This window comes from Scatophagus argus, chromosome 11 (genome assembly GCF_020382885.2).
Source record: "Scatophagus argus isolate fScaArg1 chromosome 11, fScaArg1.pri, whole genome shotgun sequence".
In the NCBI taxonomy this organism is placed as follows: Eukaryota; Metazoa; Chordata; class Actinopteri; family Scatophagidae; genus Scatophagus; species Scatophagus argus.
The window spans coordinates 18,483,501-18,505,583 of record NC_058503.1 but is presented as its reverse complement, the minus strand read 5'-3'; the positions used below and the strand labels follow the sequence as shown (position 1 = coordinate 18,505,583).

The following is a 22,083-nucleotide window of genomic DNA, read 5'->3' as shown; positions in this document are numbered from 1 at the left end:
CACTCTCCTTTCATCTCCTTTCTCTCTCTCACCTCTCGGTGTCTCTCTCCTCACAGATCGATAGTAATGACCTGGGGCTCATTTTAATTTCCTCCCATACAATAGCCATAATCACCTCCCCATCCTGGTTGTGGATGCTACACGACGTGTCTGGCATGCCGCTAGCTGTGTTGCATTATACGAGCATTCAGGCTTCAGACTCCTTCATCTCAAGGTCCCTAAAGTAGACATTTCTTTTGCTCCACAGTGCCCAAAATGAGTACATCAAGCAGAACAACGTAGCTCTCTAAATCACAACAAAAAATATATTTTGATAGATTCTCTCAATTTGTGCTGAACACAGAACTGTTGAGCTCCAATGGACCAAATATTGAGAACTGCAGGTTTGAACAAAACCTGTGATCAAGTGTTAACTAATGTAAAGAATAATAATCAGCTTTGTCGTCCACTAAAAAGATGGGCCTATCAAAATGTCTGTTCTCTCTGATTTTTGTGATGATTATAGTAGTTACTTTTACAGTTCCTTACCAGGTATACAGTACGCCTCCAGCTATTTTTAAGCCCTTTTCTATTTACATGATTTACATTCTCTGCTTTGTTGGGGCAGTGATTGGAGATCCTACCATCTACTTTACAAAACAAGGTTGCATAAGGAAAAGAATAGAGAATAGAAACAAAAAGAAGCTGCCAGAAAATAAAGACCAGAAGATGAAAAGGGTTCTACTGTAGGTTATAACATTTATTCACCCCCACTGGAGCTGCTGAAACCTGTAGATTAATCAAAACTTCCTGTGTGTGCTGTGCATCCCACTGGGGCATAGTACAAAACACTGAGGGAGGTAAAATGCTGCGTTTGTTATCTGTCAGAGAGACAGGTGTTTCAGATTACTACCAACACACACACGCACATGCACACACACACACACATACATACACCGGCACCTGCATGCTTAGGGCCAGACAGAGATCCACCAAGACAACTAATCGATAGTCCGGAACTGAGGAGACGAATGGATGAGAAGAGGAGGGGGTGACGAGCAAGGAGATGAGAAAGAGAGAGAGAGAGAGAGAGAGAGAGAGAGAGAGATGGTAAGTGAGCCTTCTCAGGGAAGGCTTCTCATCAATCACAGAGTTGTTAGAATAACAGAGCCACCAGAGCTCACATCATCAATCTGCACCACACCTCAGTGGAACAGACCATTGCAGAATGGAATGGAATAGAACAGAACAGAACAGAACATAGTCCACACTGGAGAAAGTGCCCTCGAGAGTGATTTAAACCACACACGTGGCTCTTGAGCCAACATGGCAACACATACATGCCTGAGCTGCATGGGTAGTGCACACACACACACACACACACAAACACACTCTGTTATAAGAAACCACAGGGTGCAAGATGCAAGAAGGACAGGCATGTTGGCATTTATGACAGCTGCTTGTCAAGACAGGAGGTTGCACACACACACACACACACACACACACACACACACACACACAGAGGCCTTGCTCTATGCTAGGTGTTAACGCAGGGGAACAGCTGAGAGCCTCTGTGGAACGCAGCGACTCAACCACAACACTGGTGACCAAAGCGGGAGACAGAAAGACAACCTGAGAGAAGCAGGAGCTTCATTGTTAGCCACTCACTTTTATGTATGGATCTGATGTGTCATAAAATCCTAATCAGGGGTACTTGGCACAGGGAAATCATTAAAAAAATCCTGAGAATCTTTCAAGTGATTCACCTTTTATTCTCCAATAGCAGCTAAGAGAGTGAGTCGGACGGAGTGAGCTATCAGCTGCAGCTGACGTGCGGCAGGCAGGAAGTGCTGTTTCTTGGTCACAGCCTCTTCCTGTGTTTGTTAGCCCAGAGTTTGGCCACAGTGGAGCCCTGACAACCAGAACTAGCGCTTCTATTCCACATCTGTCTGCACTATCTGTGGTTGTGTGACTGGCTCTACAAATGAAAAGATGAGGTGCTCGCCTGGTTCTTGTCTGTTAGAGCAAAAGACCAATCCCACAGTAGTTCCTTTCAAAGTTGACTGAGGGTTTTTGACCGTTTTTTTGAAGGATCACACCTTAGAGTCACATCTAATCACAGGGTTTTAAGAAGACAGAAGATGTTATCTGTACAAAGCGAGCCTTTATCTTGCATGATTTTTGGGGTGTGATGGTGCAGTGAGAGTTTTAGTCAGGAAATCTTAGAACTGAGCTTTGGGAATCGTTTTCGAGGACGATGAGTTTCTGGCCCTTGAAACTTGCTTTTAAAACTCTACCAAATACAGAAATCTACATCTGACATTTGGTACAGGAGGGAGTAAAACTACACTCGTCTTCAACGCCTATTTCAAAAAAAGTTTAAAGGAAGACCTTTGCAAGCCTACAGGAAGGTGACACCCAAAAAGATGATCTGTTGTTTATGGCAGGCGTATCGCTGAAGACTGCCTAGCAGTGCCTAACTTGATTCATCTCTCTCCAAAGGGTGAGTGAACCTCCCCTCCTCTCACCCAGACAGACTCATAACTCAGGCTCAGGCACAGGGATGGGACAAAGCTGGCGCTGTGACAGAATACAGGAAACAATGCCTTACCCAGGCATCTAGCTGCTAAACCTTGACATCACTACACCTCCCACTTGCACTCTCTCCCACATGCGACACATATATAGTCGTGGTGGAGTTATAATGTGTGACATGTCAACACAAGAAAAAAAAAGGCATTAAAATACCAGTGTAATCTGTTTTTAGTTTGGGCAGGGTAAACTTTTTCAAGGATAACATTTCAGGATTTAGATCTTGGATTACTAACACATCCTGATGAAAAATAAAAAAAATGAACTCCCAAAACTTTATTAAGTTTAACAAGCTTTTGATGATGTGCTGTGCCTCCTAAAATTATGCTTATTTATTACAGAATTGTTTTCCCAATTACATTGTGGCGACAAACAACAAAGTCCAGGACTGTCATACTGAGTCCCATCTGTGCTGCTAGGGCCTAAATATAGTAATGTTCTCACACAAGAGGAAGTTATAATGCAAGATTGGATTTTTTGGGAGAAAACAAATGAAATATGTTATAAATGAACACTTTACTGATGTGTTCAGAGTCAAAGTTTTGTGACTTGCTTGACACATTAACATTTCCTCAACATGTGCGGTAGTCCAGTCAACCAATGTTTTCTTCAGACAGTCTTTGCTGTTGCAAATTAATTGTATTGTGTAAATGCATTTCTAAACGGTTGATTCATCTCACCTTTTAACAGAGCTTAAGAGAAGAGTTAAACTTCTTACATCTGTTCATCGTTTAGTGTTTCTGCTCAGCTCTCATTCAGGGTTTGTGCAGCCATCCTACTTTGTTTTCTGTCACAGCTGCACATTTCTAAACTGCTGGCGAGGTCAAACTCTCACCTGTATGTACTCCCTGTTGCTGTCTTCATTGGGCGTCCATCCGTTGTCATTGTAATTGAGTCGGGCCTGTCGTGGCAGCCAGCGTTCATCGTAGAAACTTGACGAGGCTGTGATCTGGTCATCCGTGATCTTTCCTGACTCCATCCCGAATGCATTACTACAGTGGAAAGCTACAATTGAAACAGGAGGAGGGGGAGGAGAGGAGGAGATTTAGACCAATACTGTGACTTTAAAAAAAAAAACAAAAAAACAAACATTAAAGTAAATTTAAAAAAAACACACACACACAACATAAACTTACTCTCGCTGACTTCCTTGTGTGTCATGTTGTATCGAGCTGAGAAACCATCTTTAGCCACAGCCATGTCGGTGTGGAACGACAGAGAGAGAATCCCAGTAGATGATTGGATCTCTGGAGGCACCCTGGTCCCACAGTATCGACCAATCAGTGGGCCCACTGTCAGTTAGAAGTGTTTAATTAGCCAGGAACATCTTTAAAGTTATTTGCTGGTTTCACTCATGACATGACACTCAGACTGTGTTGGCTGCACAAGCCGTTAAAAGGATCTCACTCATCCAGATGTCAAGATGGTTTATTAGTGTTTCATCCCTTTATCGACCCCACAATCCTCACACGTGCTTGTCCTTATCCTTTAGTACTGGCATTGTTTCTCGCTTTCTTTCATTATCTCCATCCCTCCATCATCCACTAACATCTGCTCAACACTTTGCCCTCTCATGTCGTCACCTCTTCTCCATTCATCGATTAGCTCTTCAGCTCTATCTCTGGACTGGACATTGTTTTACAATGTGTACTACTATAAATACGTGTGTGTAAATCAGAGGATCTAAGTGATTCCTCTACTGTCTTCTTCTTTTTCTTCTCTAATACCACAACTTGTATATGTCAACACAAACAGATGAGTGTGATTTAGAGCCTCGGGGTGTGTGTGTGTGTGTGTGTGTGTGTGTGTCTGTGTGTGTATGCACAGATAGTAGATTCATCCTGCTACTCCCTGACTCCTCTCTCACACTTACAGATACACACAGGAGAAGGTTTGTGGAGGAGGAGGAGGAGGAAGATGAGAAAACAGCCGGCAATCGATCAATGCTATTGATTTTTTCCTTCCCTTTTGGAAAGGGTGGATATTCGAAATAAGGCTCTTGAGCAAATAATGGTAATAACTCTTTTTTTGATGGCAGTGAGGAAAAAAAAAGAGAGAAGAGAAGAGAATCTCAAATTCAAAAATGAAATCCATGAATAATGAGCCACATTTATATAAAATCCTGGTCGAACAAATTTAATAGATTTTTTGGGGGATTTAATATTTAATGTTTCTTGCTTACTGACAAAATTAGTTTTGTATCTCTTTCACTTTCTGTGTTTTTGGATTTAATCTCAGCAGGACAGAAAGCTGACAGAAGGCACGTTTGTCCTTTGCCTGACCCCAGCAAACACATATGTGGTAACACAGACCTAGATACACAACGATAGCAACACCATTTTTAGGACAGCTCTTCCTCTATCAACTTCCCCTCCCTTCTTCCAATATCATTCTCTCCGTCTGTCTGTCTTTTTTCTTATCCCCTCTTCCTGTGTAGAACTCTGCACTCCTGCAAAAGGAGAAACCGAGTCCTTCACCTCTGAATCCTTTACATTTCCTTCCCTTTCAACCTCCGCCCACTGTCCTGCTATCCCTCTTGTAGCCCATTTCCATCTCAGAGCAGAAACCTTTCATCCTTTCATTCTTGTCTATTCCTCTCTTTTTGACTTTCTGGTCATCTTCATTTTCTACTCTCAACTTTGCTTAACATATCTCATTTTACATTTAATCCCCTGAAAAGGAATAAAGGTCCTTTTATCCGCCCTCTTGTCTTTGCACCATCTCTTTGACTTTTCTTTCCACCTCAGGCTAAGTTCATATTTATAGTAAAGTTATTCATGAGAACAAAAGCACTATTGTTTTCTTTGTTACTAAAGCTGTTCAGCCTTTGCTGAGTGACTTCTAAGTGCCTTTAAAGGTTTAGGGAGCAACCATTTAAAAATGTCTCCACTTAATTTGTTCAGTTTGTAGAAGTAAAAACAACGGATGGTATGTGTTATACAAATACAATTACCAAAAGCAAAAATGAAACAGTCAAACAAATTATTTTCTAAGTCAAATCTTCCTTCCTGTCTTCTTCAGTCTCGCTTGCTGAATTCGCTTCAAATCCTCCATCTCCTTTGTCCAAGTCCTCTTCATAAAGGCAGGCCAGAGGTCTTCTGGCCCTCATTTTTTCATCCCAACATCTCCTTCCTTTGTTCAAGTCTTCCCAGTGGTAGAAGAACTTTCAATGCCCTTCCAGTCTTCTTTTTCTCTCTAACTCTTCCATCTCTTGAAACTGGATCCAAGGTCTTTGTGCCTTGGATTTGGCCTTCCAAACTCTTCCAGTCGTCCTAGAAGCTAGACCAGAAATATCCTAACCCTCCACCGCTCCTCCTCTCACCTTCCCTCTTTTCTCCCTCCTCTCAGCAACTCCAGTTTTATTTTCCCCTTGAAAAGTTATGTTGTTTCTCCACAGTAGATGCCAACATCCTGCCTGTAAGCATAGCTTTCATCTACCAACGCATAGCTACTAAAATAGCTGCTACTCCACCTCAGTCAATAATGATGTAGGCAGGGCAGAAACACACCATGTTAGCTTTGCTTCGTGTATTGACTCATAAAATGGCTGAAAAGATCACCATCATCATCAACATATCTAACAGAACTTCACCACCAGCAACATCATAGTCGCTTGCGCACAATCATCACGATCTGAAAACAAAAACACATCCCATCGATCCGTGTCTCACCTCCTGGGAGCCCGTCCCACACTTCCAGCCAATCGTACTTGCAGTCCCCGTCTCCGCCTGGCAGGGGGTCGTTTTCCAAGTCAAAGGTGAGGAAGGTGAGGGTGACATCCATGCTGGGGGGAACAATGATGATAAAGGAGCACTCCAGGTTGTGGGGGTATTTGTCGGGGAAGCCTGGGGACTCGATGAGACCTGAGGGACTGGTGAAGTTAAGGGAACAGTCCGCGCCTGGGATGAAGACAGAGACAAAATGCACATTAGCAGACATATAGAAAAGGGTAAATATATATTTATAGCAGTTTGCAGTAGGTACAACTCATTAACCCTGAAAAATGTGAACACAAAATTGATTTAGAAAAGGCAATAGACTGTGATTACACTTCAGACTAATTACTTTATTGTGGGCAGACACTCAAATGTGCTTTCAAACTCACAGCAAGCTGAATAATTCTCAATATAGCTATCTTGGCTTTCTGGACTACAAATCTAGATATGTGGAATAAACTCTGAGTCCACATTATTTACTTTAAATGCAGTTAAAGTGATTGTTGGGCAACATCTAGAAGACAAATATCCAGTATTTAGAGCACATTCTGTTGAAGACGTATCTTGTGGACTAAGAGACAGTAGCTTTATGTAGATGTGAATCCTAGACTTTCACCCCAGGAGTGACATAACTTCAAAATGGCCTTCTTGGAAACAAGACTAAAATATGTAAACTACACCTAAGACGCCTCTGCTCGCGAACCTAAAGCACACTTCAGCAGTTCTTGGAAAAATGTAACCTCCACCCCTATGGAGACCTTATCCTTTGAGCATTAACAAGGAGACGGAGGGTTTCAAGTGAAACAAATGAACACAAACAGAGAACGAGAAAGAGAAGAAGGAGAAGAAGAAAAAGAAATACCAATAAAGAGAAAATGTAAGACATGTAAGTGAGAAAGATGTGTGAGAGAAACAGAAAAAGACAGGAGACAGACAGATGTACAATCTGTTGATGGTATCATGGTAGTCAGGCAGTTTTCAGAAGCTTTAGATATCATCCTCATCACACACACACACATAAAGTGATCTGAGGGTAATCTGGGGCTCTTCATTTCTGAATGACTATAATACTCTCTCTATTAATACTCTCTCTCTCACACACACACACACACGTTATGTAGAATATGTGGTCGTACCAACTGGACTATTATTCCAGTCCAACCAGCCATGTATGACCAAACACCCCGACGGACACACACACACACACACACATACACATCCTGTCTAAGCCTCTTATAGTAACCCACTTCTCTCCAGTCTCTTTTGGTGTCTGCTATTGTGCTCGCATGCTTGCATGAGTAAATAGAGAGAAAGTGAATAAGAACAAAATTAAGATAGAGCGTCTGTGGATACCAGCATGCAAAGTGCATTCAGACCTGTGTGTGTGTGTGTGTCCATGTACAGTCATGTGTGTTTGTGACAGCCTCTCTCCATCTGCACATGTTTCAGCCCCGCTTTTTTATGTGTCTCACATGTGTCTGTGGAAAAGATATGCATTGATTTCAATCAATACAGCCGTCTACATCAGCTGCTGAAACGCTTCCACTTTGTAACAAGGAATATTGATGTTCTTTTTCCTGCCTCCGCCCTTCTGGAAATTCACTCATCTTGCAAGAGAGCAATTTAGGGACATATGTGTCAAAATCTGTCATCTGACTGATTCAGAGTAATAACAGAACTGGCATTGAAGTACAAGAAATAACCCATCCTGGTTTGTTTGCTGATCTATATAAACAGGTCCCATACATCTGTTTTTTATCTGTTTTCCACTCCAGTATGTATTTTGTTTAGGTTGTCTGTTTGTCTTGATATATCCCTGTTTGTCTGTCCCACTCACCAGTCTGATTTGCTTGTTATTTTGTCCGTCTCCCTCATGCATTGACCTCAGTTGCAAACACACACACACAGACACACAATGTTTCTCACAGGGTTCCCCTCGCGTCTGGCCCCCTGCAGAGTCAGTCGCTGGGTAGCGCAGGTCTGCGTGACTATGTGTGTGTGTGTGTGTGTGTGTGTGTGTGTGTGTGCGTGTGCGTGTAGTGAACGCCTGACCAGTTTTGTTGCTGGCAGCGATTTTATTCCCTTCTCATTACTTCATGTTCATGAACATTGCAAAAACACTTGTGCCCTCCTTTCTCCTGTCTTCCTGTTTTCCACACTCTCTCCCTCGCCCGTCTCCACCTTGTCTCCCTCTTTCTCTCCCTTTTAGTTTAAAATATTAAAAAAAATGCTGTCTGTGAACATCTGTCTGTTTTCTGTTATTTGTATTTTGTCTGCTTCTCTCCTCATTCATTCCTCCTTCCTTTTCTTCTCTGATCTTTCTTATCCTCTCCTCTCCTGCTGTTCTTTCTTTCCCATCTTCCCAAGCATCTTTTCATCCTCCACAGCTCCATCACTCCCTTCCCTCCCACTGTCTCATTTCCTATTCTTTTCTCCTCACTTCCCATCTGTTTGAATTGGATAAATGTGAAAGAAACACATGTTTCCCTATGGGGTAAGGTTAGACGTGTGTGTGTGTGTGTGTGTGTTGCTGGGTAGATCTGGCGCCGGTACTTACGGCTCACTGATCTCTAGGAGACAGGACAAGGTCTGTCAGCATGTGTTTGTATGGTGAGTTGGCGTACAAACAGTTTCATTTGTTGAAATTGTGAGGGAATATCTCCTAAATCAGTGTGTGCGTGTGTGTGTGTGTGTGCATGTGTGTATGTGTATATGTGTGTGTGTCTGGCAGGCTGGCATACAGACGTCTACTTTCATTGAAACTGTCTTTCATGCCAATGAGCTATTAGTTGGGATCAAACCCACAATTACCACCCCACCTCCACCCCCATCCTAACCAATAACACACACACATATAGGTGCACATGCAGAGGAGACTTAAAACACACACACACACATGCGGCAGGCCCACACAGAACCATTCCTTCACAGCCACAGCTTGGTTTTCCATGTGAATGGTTTGATCCAACCTCAGTGTCATTTGTTGTCAGTCAAGTTGGAGCCTGGTGCTGAGACTCCTTGGACATTAGATTTCAGCCTCTGGCACTGAATCGCAGTACGAGTTTCCCAACATAATAAACTCCCCATTGAACCAAATTACTGCTGACATATGAAATTAAACTGTCACAAGACCATCCCTTTAGCTACCCTAATGCAAATTACTGAAAGCTCCAACCCAGTATTACTCTGTTGATGTAATTCAGAAAAATATGTTCAGGCTTATTCTTGAGTTTGACATCAAGATGAAATTGGAACATTTTCAGTCTGCCATGACTCAAAACACTGTCTGCTTTATTCTTCTAATATTTACACACAAACTAGTGCAAACAAATCCTCTCTACCATAAAAGAAAAAGAATAACTCCTACAGCAAAGGAAGAAAAACACGCACAAAAATCGAAATTCATCTGTCACATTCGCATTATAAAATTTCAATATGTGGCAGAGCGAAAAATAGCTTTCAGCCCCATGAACAGCAATGTAAGCAAAGCCACTCTGACTGAATATACTTCAAAAGGGCACAATATTCTGCAGACCAAGGAAATGACTGCATTTCTATTTCAAGTTTAGGTTTGACATGCATTATGATGGCAATCAAGCCTCAGCTGGGTGTTGCATTAAGCTCAGACGCAGAGCACCTTTTGCTCTTCGCGCAGTCAGATCTGGATCCACTTTCCTCAATGAACACCAGAGCAAGGAGGAGCAAGCACCGTGATTGGTCAGGCTGTGTAGTAAACTGACTTGATGGATGGTTTGTAGAGGGGCAGAGAGGAAGTGCCTGAAGGTATTTTGTAGAACGTAAACAACAGCAGTTATTGGAAGGATTGTCACGATAGCTTCCACATTACACTTCCTGAAACGTGTGTGGAGTGTGTGTGTGTGTGTGTGTGTGTGTACGCGTGTTACTCACAGAAATTTCTTCACACGGTTGCACTGTGGGGACTCACTTCTCATTTATGTCAAAAGCTGATCTCCACATGGCAAACCGTTAAAATTTAGGGTTAAAATGTGTTTTTTGGTTCTCTTTAAATTGGGTTGCATTTAGGTGTATAATGATTAAGGTTAAAATAAATGTCCAGGGAATTCATGGAAACCAATTATATGTCCCCCTAAGAGACAAAAATAAGTCACGTGTCTGTGTTTAAGTGAGTTAACATTTGCGTGCAGACATGTAAGCTGCCCTGCATTTGTGAGTAACCATCCAGCCTGCATCAGTGCATTCACAAAAGTGTGTGTGTGTGTGTGTGTGTGTGTGTGTGTCTGATGAGTTCTAGGTCACAATAACAGCTGGGGGCACACTGCCTAGACAGTGAATTTTGATTGGTTGCTACAGTCTAATAGCTGTGTTCATACTGGCTGGAGTTCTACTACAGTATCCATAGCAACAGAGCTGTAAACAAGAAGAACAAAAATTGCAGCCTGTGTATTTCATTTTGTGTTGAAGTATTTTTGTGCTTGTCCAAGCTCTTAATTTTGATGTCTGTTACTGGCAGCCGTGCATGAGTTCATGTAAACTACCTGGACAAAAGTATTGGGATAGACCTTTTTGTCACTGAATTCAGCTGTGGTACGGGGCTGTTTTTCAGGGATTGGGGATTGGGGATTGTCTGTTGCATGTGTGTGTTCAACTAAGGATGGGTCAAATGCAGAAGACGAATTCAGTGTGTATATGTAAAAATATATATACTGTCAATAAAGCTGATTCTTCTTCTTCTTACTTCCAGTGAAGGGAAATCATAATGCTTCAGCATACAAGACATTTTGGACAATGCTATGCTTCCAACTTTGTGGCAACAGTTTGTTGAAGGCCCTTTTCTATTCCAGCATGACTGAGCCCCAGTGCACAAAGCAAAGCTCCATAAAGACATGGTTGGATGAGTTTGGTGTATAAGAACTTGACTGGCTCACACAGAGTCCTGACCTCAACTCCATCCAACACCTTTGGGATGAACTGGAACGGAGATTGCGATCCAGGCCTTTTGGTCCAGCATTGGCGCCTGACCTCACAAATGCTCTACTGCATGAATGGCAAAAAAAAATTCCCACGGAAACACTCCAAAATCTGCAACTGCCATCACCAACTGCATATTAATGTCTGTGTATTTAGAATGCATTGTTATTAAAGTCCATGTCAGTGTAATGGTCAAGTGTCCCTTACAAGCTGTGTAGGTGTGCTATATGTTCAATGGAAAAAATTCTGACAGAAAACACATACATGCTGATGTTTTCCATGATAAATATGTGTGAATGTATACTGTATGTGCCCCACCTCCTGACTGATTATTCTGTTAATCTTTGAGGGGTCAAATAATGAGGACACCAAGAGAGTGGGGGACAATCTCCTGCACGCAAACCTTCTCATTACTGCCAAACATGAACCCCAGTAACAGGAAGCGATTGTGGCAGATGCACTGTTATGGTTTGGCGTTGTGTGTTTTCTGTTGTGCTTTTCTCTTTGTGCTCTCTGTTTACCTTTCCATTTTCTGTTCCTTTGGCAGAGTCTGTGGTGGCAGGGGGTGTGGCTGACTCCTCCTGTTGGCAGCTTAGACACACCTGAGTTGTATCAGCTCGTTCTCTCCTCTACTTAAGCCTGGCCTCCACTCCTGCTTGCTGCCAGATTATTGCTTGCTCTACCCATGCACGTGGCTCATCAGCGTTTACCTGCATTCTCCTATAGAGGTTATCTTTCAGTCAGCCAGCGCCTTGCTTCCACAGCCTGCTTAGTTTTCTGTATTTAGTTTGTGGAGTTTATTAAAAGAACCTTTGTTCCCTCTCACCAGTGAGTAGTCTCTGCTTTGGGGTCCTTGTTTTTTAAAGAACCTAACATGCACTCCCACTGAATAAATTTATCAATTTATTATAAATATTGCTTGTTTAAAATTTAAAAGATTCTAATAGAAAAAAATGTGATTAAAAGTTGTGTTTCCTGTTTCAAAAAAATAACTTCTTCTTTAGCGACAACTAGTTAAAATACCAACTTTTTTCAAAAATACTCATTGCTTCAAAAAGGAGCATAGATGTATTCCAATTGTCTGAAGTGTGAAGAAACACATGTAAAACTTAAAAAATATATGATGTCACAAAAAGTACAACAAAGCAAGTACTTCCCTCCCTGTTTTTCCCCTCATATTTTCTGAGTCTGAGTGAGATTATGAGCAAGCAGAGGCCGTGAAAAGGGGAAATTTCTTGAGATTTCTTGTCTTCATTTTAGGTTGAACAGAGCAGAATGTGCAGGGGAAGCAGATATGGATACATATTTAGACGCTCCACTGTGAGACTATACAGTATGTATAACACACACACACACACACCCTGACACATACACAAAATCTAGTCACCCACGCAACCAGACGTTCTGTTGCACCTTCCAGGATAACAAGATCGTGTTAGCAGTATGGCAACAGCTTGAATTTTCCAAATGGCTCCATTATTACTGCCAGATAAGGCTGGACACACACACACGCACACACAAACAAAGTTACTCAGAGAGAGACAAACTAGAGGAAGTCTTGAATATGGTATTGTAGAGTTTGCTGATTGCAGCTGTCCTCAGAAACTGAGACAGACAGAATCAGTCGTTATAGCAAATGCCCCAAAATGACATTTGTTTGTTTTAAAGTAACAAAAGCTGATTAGTGGATAAAGTCCACAACATGTCAGACTTTAAGACCAAAGACTGCTGCTCCTATGAAATCTGTAAAACAGCCAGTGTGGGTTTCTTTTTAACCTAAACCACAGTGTTCCCCTAACCTTAACCAACCTTATCTTTAACCAAACCGTGATATTTCCTTTACCCTGACCAAATTGTTTGTGACTAAACCCAACCAAACCTTAATCACAGCACTGTCACATCATGAAACAGATTTATTTTTCAACAGAGATCTTTGACAGCTTTTGGAAGGCACTGATGGCTGATGTGATGGCTGACAGAGGCACAATGACAGTAGATTCATTTGCATAAGTATTACCCTTAAAAACTTTTCCGAAACCACTTAAAACTCAAACCTGTGAAAACAAAATGTTTTACAATACAACTTTTTAACCCTTTTATAAACACTGATGTACTAAAAGTGTGAACTGACTGCTTATGACAAAATGGGAGAAAGAGAAAAACTGGATTACTAACTACTGCTGCTTTAACAGCAACTGAAAGCACACAGCATTATAAGAACAAAACATTGGACTTCATCTAAACGTTTCCCATGAAACAATGAAACTACTGTGAAAATGTCTCATGATTTATGTTTAGGCTGTCACAGATCCAAAATCAATTCACAAATCTCTCTCTGTCCTTCTCTCTCCAGGGTGCTGGGGTGTGAACACTGACACCCTGGTGGTTTTAAAGTCATCAGGTGGACTGTGTGAAGCACAAAAGACGCGCATATGCGTGGGCACACACACACACAAAAAGATCCCAACAGGCTGGTGCCAGCAAGTGAGAAACACCGACAACCGCACGTGTTGTGTTAGTAACCTCAGCCCTCTGTGTGTTGTGTGTGTGTGTGTGTGTGTGTGTCTCAGGGGAACAGAGCTCAGGACTCAATTAAGCAGACATGTGTGGAATGCTTTCAGGGGGAACGGGACAAGATGGCTGTGGGGCCGACGCTATGCGCCCCTCTGTCTCACTCGCCCTTGATCTCAATTGGTCTCGCTTTGGCTGACCCATGACAGCGTGAAGGGGAGCCATGTGAGGGGCGCGCACACACACACACACACACACACACAAATATACACAAAGTGCCATGAAGGGGAGCTATGTCTCGCTTGGACAGTCCAAAGGGCTCTCAAGGGTCCTCTGCCGTGTCTCTCGTCTCTTTCTCTCCGTCTCCCATGACACCACGGAGATAAATGAGGCTTGGTTACCTAATGAAGCATGTTGAGTCCTCTATGACAAGCTTGTAAAACTGCTACTAATAGGCTATTTGTAAAAAGGTACAGTCACTCTAAAACCCTGTTCACCTTTGTTATATCTGTCCATGTGTGAGGGACCCTTGTGGACGTGTATCCCTGTAGGTAAAGACCTTCTCTAGAGAATCACAACAATGTCACTGAGATACTGAGATATCCTGAAAGCCTTGTTGAATGTTCTCCTTATTTTCTGCAAACTCTCTGCTGTTTGCTCACAGTATAATAAAATGTTACTTCCAAAGACATAAGAGGAAATAACTGACAATGTACTGCACACATACTGTTCATCTGTGACTGCCCCAGCTGCGGCACTATTAAAACATGATACACATGATGCTATGCGGGATATAGTTTGGGACTGGACCAAAACTTGGCATTTATAAACAATGTCCAGCCGTGTAACCTGTATTCCCCATCCTGCTGCCGTCACCTGTATCAAAAGCAATGTTATGTTACTGAACAAAGTGCAAGACCATCAAAAAACAGTTGTAAGATCTCTTTACCGGTTTTGAAGATTTCGTAGCGCAGTGAGAAGCCCGCCCCCTGGTGGGCGTAGTCCGATACGAACTTGATGTGCAGCGAGGGCCCTGACGAAATGATTGGCGCAGGAGCGATGTTGCTGCAATGCTTCCCCAGTAGGTCGGCTGACTCCGAGTTCCCATCGTGGATCTCTAAATAGTCGTACCTGCAGCGGACACACATTTAGTTTTAATTATCTTCTCTCCTACATACATAACTGCATTCAACTAAAATCCTACACCATTTTATTAGTGTCCTGAGATTTGGTGGTGAATGCAGTACCACAGAGACAGTAACTTACAGTACTAAGTATCTACTGCTGTTCCTGCTGGGTGTCACTGATGAGGTATTTTATGGAGGAGGAATGAGGAGACTTTAATTAGAGAAAGAGGAAATTGTTAAATCCTTCCAAGCTGCTTGGACTCTGATGTTATTAGTCTTTTTTTTTTCTTTATTAGTTTTTTCATCTGGCAGGCATCGCATCAGATCTGGCTACAAAACAGAAGCAATGAGCAAATTGTTTGCATCTATCAGTGGCTTGGGGCGGCGGGGCGGGGCTGGGAGGGGGACCTCTGAAAGCACAGTTACTATCAGCAGAAGCATGGGTGTCATTACAATTCAAATGAATGCAGCACAAGACACTGGCAGTTCACAGATGGTGGAGGAGGAAAAGAACCACCTGCACGAGGCAAAATGGAATGAGAAACCTTTTAAAAATTCTATAGCTGCACTGTAATTGACTGATTATACACTCCAACAGCTACGGGCTACAGAACACCGTTTTATGGATTAGAACTTTATTAAAATACAAACAAAAGGAGAATGGGAATGTAAAGTGATGTGCTCCCTTTCAGCTCGCGTGTGGAAACTGTGATGTTCACAGTTTCAGAGATTCAACAGAAAACCGATTCTCAATCTCACACGATCAGTTTAGCTCGTTTCCTACTCGTCTTCCTCACGACATTTCCAAAGAAATGTGTTGCTTTCAAAAGAAACGACTGGCGTGTGTGTGAGTGTTGTACGGAAGGGAAACAGGAAAATGTACTTCACATGTCTTTTGCTTTACATTACACGGAGTGCGAGAGTGTAAAAAACACGCTCGAGCTTTTTGAACTATGCATGAACCCCACAGCCTTTGATGGTAGAAAAGGATTAATGTGGAACAAATGACTCTAGTTTACATCTTTGCCCAGGTCTAATTCAATAATGTTTGTAACTCAGCCCAAGGGCCTTTAGTCCTCTGAAAAAATTCACATTTTCCACTTTTCAGAGTGGCTCAAGGATGCTTCTTAGCTTTCCTGGTTCTTCTTCTTTTTTCCTGAGAAACATCTCACACTCTGTGCTGACTGTTAAACTATAGAAGGACTGCGCTGAAATTTAACTCATCATGTTGGTACTAATTTAAGGAATAGATTAGAAATAAGTTTTTCTCAGTATGCAAAGACTGAACTAAAAGTTAACAGGAGTGTCAACCACTGACATTAAAATGCACTCATTAAAATCAGAATTCACTCAAAATACACATACACAGATTTTCGCAGACCATCACACATCAGCAGAAAAGCTGCCTGGGACTTTGTTCTTTGCATAAATGGAAGGTACTGACTGAATCTATTTTTATTCTCTTCTCTTTCATGTTTTCTGACACAAATGTTAGGACCTATCTCCAGACTCACAGCAGGAGTGTTGCCTCTGTGTCTGGATACCAAAGACCCACCTGCCCGTCTCTAAAATAGCTTCCCGTAAAGAAATTCTTTTAGCAACTTGCCATGAAAGAGGATATAAAGTTTGACTCCGACTATAACAGTGATATAGTGATTCAATTATTGCTTTTTTTCTTACACTGAAGCAAAACAGTTGCCGGTCTCTTCTTGCACATCTTTCACATCATCCACCATCCTCATCCACAGTCTCACTAATTGCTCCAGTACTGAGCTAAAGTAATCTAGTGAATGTGCCTCAACCTCAGAGGAAACCAAAGTAGCTTAAGTTGGATACTGCAGAACATTAATTTACTTTGTGAAAATACCAAAAGGACTTTCTTCAGTAGATGACGTTTTATGTACTGGCTCTTGTTGCTTCTGTACAGACACATTAAAGAAAAGTGAAAATAAAAAGGATGTTCAACTTTTAACTATTTCTTAGCATGCCATCACACTCACACACACACACACACACACAGATATTACATGGACAATCCTTAACCATAATGAAAACCCGATCTTAACCAGATCTCCTTAATGTGGCTGTGGGAACAGAGTTTTGTGTTTACTCTTACTGTTACTGTTTTATGTATTCAAGCAGACACAGTACATACACATACATGAAGTGGTTTTAAGTTTGTGACTGTGCAAACGTGTTCAGTTATCAAACGTGTGTGTGTGTGTGTGTGTGTCCATTTGCCTCTTCTCTTGCAACAATACGACATGAAGAAACCACAGACGATAAGTTAACTGTATAAATGCTGCTGTATTCAGCGCATGAACACCCTGTAATGTGTGTAAAGGAAAAAAAGTATGTCTTGGTCTGACTCTCACTGTTTGTGTGTGTGTGTGTGTGTGTGTGTGTGCGCGCTAGGTCTTTCTGACAGGTGAACAAGCTCCTGATATTATGCGGGTCATGCACTTCCCTCTCTCCCATCATGCTTTGTGTCTGCTTTGCGTTATGACGCAAGCTGTCACTTCACTGTGAGACTCTGTGTGTGTGTGTGCGTGCATGAATGTGTCTTATTTATTTTCCCAAGAGAGCACCTAATCCCAGCGACAGTTTCCTCCTCCTCTTTTCTGTAATGACAACTCTGTTTAACTCGTATCCTGACAAGATCTTTTTTCTCCCTTGCTCACCCTTTCCCCTAATTATTTTGCAGCATTTCACTTTTCTGCGCTTTCTTTTTTTTCTGTCATTCTTTGTGTCTTCTTCATTTTATCTCTCTGTCTCTCTCTGTCCCCCTTCCCTCTCTGGCTGTCTCTAATGTGCTGTCAGGCACATAACAGTGGCCAAGAGCCAATGTGTGGGTGAGGCAGAGGAGGCAGGGGAGAGAAAGAGAGGAGGGAGAGAGGGGTATTAGAATTTGTGAATATCTGAATTTAAAATTACTCTTTATTAGCAACACTGATATGGAAGACAGCAGACAGATAGATATTAGAGATATTCCTCCTATATTGCTTTAAAGTCACTCATAATAATAAATACTAAGAGTGGCCGGCAACACGCGAAGCTGACATTTTTCAGACTCATCCACTGGAGGCTGAAATGATTTCCAGTTTGGCTGGCGAGTGTGGACGTAGTCAGAGTGACAGAGAGAGAGAACATGACACTGCATTCATCCTGCCAACTCCTCCCCTCAGACTGACAGAGACAGGTGTCCCTCCATGGCCCCCCCACCCCCACCCCTCCCTCCAGCTCTGTGCCTCCTAAGTCAGCATGCACACGTACGCAAGAGACCTGCACCAAGATACGAACTTTCAGTGTCACACACTAACACACACACACACAGAGCCCATGGCCATGCACTCAGATGGATCTATAGAAGGGTTTGAGGTTTCCTCCAGTCTGCTTCCGTGTGGGAGGAACACAGTCTCTAACAAACTGTTTAAACCCCCTCATCTCTCCCCTCTCTCTCAATATGTTTCACTGCAGCCAATCCGTGATTTTCTGGGACTTGCTGTAGGGAATGACAAGCAGTCTGAATTTGTTTCTCTCCCACTTTTCCTTGAAATTCTCTTGTTAACAAGCAGAGATAGTTTTTTTTCTTGCTTTCTTTCTTTCTTGCATTTTCTCGTGGAAATGATGAATAAACAATTGTCAGTTGCAGAAACGCGTATTATGGGAGGTTACAGCTGCAGAGAAGGACAAACATTCGTGATGGACGAGCACGGATTGAGTTGTGGAAGGAGACTTTGAGAAATTCATGTTTGCTTGTGTGTGTGTGTGTGTGTGTGTGTGTGTGTTTTGGGGGTTGAGGGCGTCTCACGAGAAGCTCTCCAAAGCCTGTCTGACGTGAACCAAGGAAAAGGTCTGAATACAGACGCACTTCCACCCCTCCTCCATCCCTTCTCCTCCCTCCTGCTTTGCTCTTAATTGCCTTTCACACGTTCTCTCTCTCTCTTTAGGTCAGGAGTTGTATTCTTACACCTGCACATTTCCTTCAAACATCAGAGGTGCCCTTGCCAGTAGACGGAGCGTCTGCACCACGGACGCACACGTGGACATGCAGACACACTAAAAAGAGCTGAGGGCAGGCCACACTTGTAGTGACAGTACGTTCACAGTGCAGAAAAAAAGTTCTAGTTGGCAAACTTCAACACCAAGAACAAAGAAATTAGCTGCAGTTTAAGACTGAAACCTGAAATGAATGTTTATACACTCCGTTATTTTTTCAGACAGAGGCATTATTCATTTTTTTTCTGGTGGTACTTTGAACCGTCTCATTCACATTTGGCCGAAAGAGAAGCGGAATCATCGAGGGGAAGGCCGCATACGCCTTTTTTAGAGGAAATGAAACGCTACACAAGGAGTACATTCAAATACACATGGATGTTAAGATAAGAAAAATTGCTAAGACTTATTTTAAGATGGTCCATGGGGGGAGAAAAACTCAAAAACAAAAACAATTAGGGAGGTGTTGGATTCAGCCGTGCCCCCTGACTCTTCATAGGTGCCTCCAGCAGCACTGATAATTCCCATAAGTCAAGTTCAACAGCTGCTACTTATGTTTTTCACCTACTCCTACTTCTTATTTACATGAATGTACATCCCTGGAGAGAAAGGCTTTCAAATGATCCAGTTCACAGGCAGAAATTACGCAGTATACATAAAGGCTGAAACTGGATGTTAGCAGGGACTCAGTAAGTTAATGAGAGTAAAATATTTTGTTTGTATGGATGCGTGGATGAGATGATGGGCTTCCTGTGATACTTAAGCTGTGTGTTTGAGTTAAAGTTTATGAGTGTGACCCGCACACTCGCCCTCTGTGTGTAGAGGATATTCATACACCACAGAGCACAAGCATCCAAAGTCAGTCTGTCGGTGAAGCAGTTAATGGAGAGTGAGGAGGATGACTGACTTCACTGTTATCAAGTAATAGGCCTATTACTGCAGACAGATGGACAGTGTGTGTGTGTGTGTGTGTGTGTGTCCGGGAGTAGTCTCCAGGATAACCAATCGATTCCTCATTATGGCTTTAACACACATTGATCAGGGTCAGTCCTTCAAAGACACACATACATACACATACACACACACACACACACACACTATAGTAACCAACATAGATCAGCCAGACCTTCAGGGCATCAGGGAGTGTGAGTAAATCAGACCACTAATATTATCATTACCTGCATTACCTGTGTGTGTGTGTGTGTGTGTGTGTGTGTGTGAGAGAGAGAGAGAGAGAGAGAGAGAGAGAGAGAGAGAGAGAGAGGATTTTCTAAAATCACAGCCTTGAATTCTGAACAAATCTTCACTTCTCTGACCTTTTTCAGTCACCCCAAGTTTGTGATTCGCTGTTTTATTTGAGCATCAGAGTCTAAATCCATCTCTCATCACCATCAATCACTATTAAGTACACTGAGTGTCTACGCAGGAAGAAGTGAATGAGCCAATGAGGGAGCCTCTTGATAAAAGAGCAGAGGTTTTGATTACACTGAACATGTTTTTAAAGGTAGAAGGTGCCTTTTCCTAAACTCCAGTAGGGTTGAGGTGTGTGGAGTTCACGCACTCTGGAAGTGTCTCTTGTTTTTGGAGAAACAAACTCTGCTTCAAGCTGGTAAAAGCTCCACTTCACTGCTGCTGTTTCTCTGCTGTGAAACCAGTAAAATGGAGGAAAGCCTAACACTTTTTGTTGTTGAACCCATCTGAGATATTTTGAATTAAACATTTTTACATGTTTGAGTTGTTGATTGCCTGAACGAAATTGCTGTTGAGCTGTTATCATGTGCAGCTCGTTGGCACACAAGTGATTTGTGTTTCCTCCCCCTGGAAAAAAAAAAAGAGGCAGTGCAATCAAGATCGCAACTGTAGGGAGCAAAGGCATAGTTCACTTCCTTTTTAGGCAGCTAGAGTAATCTCTGCCTTAAATGTCTGCAAGGTGAGGACGCAGGCGAATAAACCTCAAACTGTGCCGGGAGCCGAGCTGTTCTCTTTGTCGCTCACTCTGTAGCTTTCTAATAGCACTGTGTTTCAGCCTTGTGCTGGGATGCTCGTGTGGACACGTGACTCTCCTGCTGGCAGAGTCACTGTGATGTTAATTCAAACATGCAGGCAGCTGCTAAATGCCCACAGCTGGTAACTGAACTTCCACTGTCACTCCACACGCTGTTCCTCTCACTTCCTCTCACTGTCATATAGTCTCTTCATCTCTACCTTCAGCTTTCTCTCTTTGTCCCCCTTCCTGCCCTCAGGCCAGTGTCACATCACATCACTCCACCTTTTCCACAACTCTTGGTCACGTCCCCGGGACTTCAGCCTGCTGGTCAGGTGTGTCTGTATGTGTGACCAAATACTCAAAACTTTCTATCAAAATGCCTGCACTTTACAGGTCATTTTTTTTTTTTTTACAAGGAAGAGAAGAGAAGAGAAGAGAAGAGAAGAGAAGAGAAGAGAAGAGAAGAGAAACATAGCCAGCATGAAGTTAAATGATTGATTGAGGCAGAGTGCAAAGACAAGGTATAAATCATTAGTGAAACCATTATCGTTGACTGCAGCTTCTCTGGCGTATAAATCACTTCTTAACTCACTGCTTTACTCCACACTGACTGTGTAAGCCACACAGCTACGAAACTGCCTACGTGCCTGTCCGCTTGTTCTGCGTTCACCAGCGTATACGTTTATTTGAGAGCCCAAAAGTGTGTGAGTGTGTGTGGTGTGCGTGTGTGTGTTTGTCTCGATATCAATATTACAGATGGCATCTGCCTTGGATGTGATAGGAGGTAAAGGAGGACTGGAGAGGGTGGAGAACGAGGAGAGGATGAGCATAAGAGACAGACATATAGAAAGGGGATTTAAGTGATGGATAGGCACAGACTGAAGGATAAAAGAGGATGAAGACAGATATAGGATGAGGAAAAGTCTATAAATGGTAAAGAGAGAAGAATGCATGAATGCAGATGCATTTTGAAGAGGAAGACCAGAGAAGAAGACAGAGATGAGAAACAGAAAAAGAGAGAGGGAGAGGGAGAGGAAAGGAGGAGAGAGTGGCATTTGGCTGACTGCCTGTGTTTTCTCATATGCAATGCTGAATAATGATTTGGCCTATAAAAGATTGGCACTCTGAAGAAGGATGAGGGCAAGGAGATGAGGAGGAGAGGCAAGGAAGGAAGGAAGAGGAAAAAATTAGATAGAAGGAGAGGGGGGAGACTGATTAAGAGGAG

At 42.5% G+C, this 22,083-nt stretch overlaps 1 protein-coding gene across 3 annotated transcripts in view; it reads right to left on the bottom strand.

Annotated features, from left to right (window-relative positions):
- LOC124066928 (neuropilin-2-like) overlaps positions 1–22,083 on the bottom strand; it is an 89,888-nt gene that overhangs the window by 50,195 nt on the left and 17,610 nt on the right. For all 3 annotated transcript variants that reach the window (XR_006844668.1, XM_046403797.1, XM_046403798.1), the window contains exons 3-6: positions 14,698–14,879; positions 6,243–6,470; positions 3,708–3,863; positions 3,407–3,576 (exon numbers count right to left, since the gene is read on the bottom strand). Coding sequence is in view for 2 of the 3 variants with exons in the window: in XM_046403797.1 (XP_046259753.1) it covers positions 3,407–3,576; positions 3,708–3,863; positions 6,243–6,470; positions 14,698–14,879 (736 nt within the window). In the remaining variant the exon portion in view is untranslated. The remainder of the gene's footprint in view (positions 1–3,406; positions 3,577–3,707; positions 3,864–6,242; positions 6,471–14,697; positions 14,880–22,083) is intronic.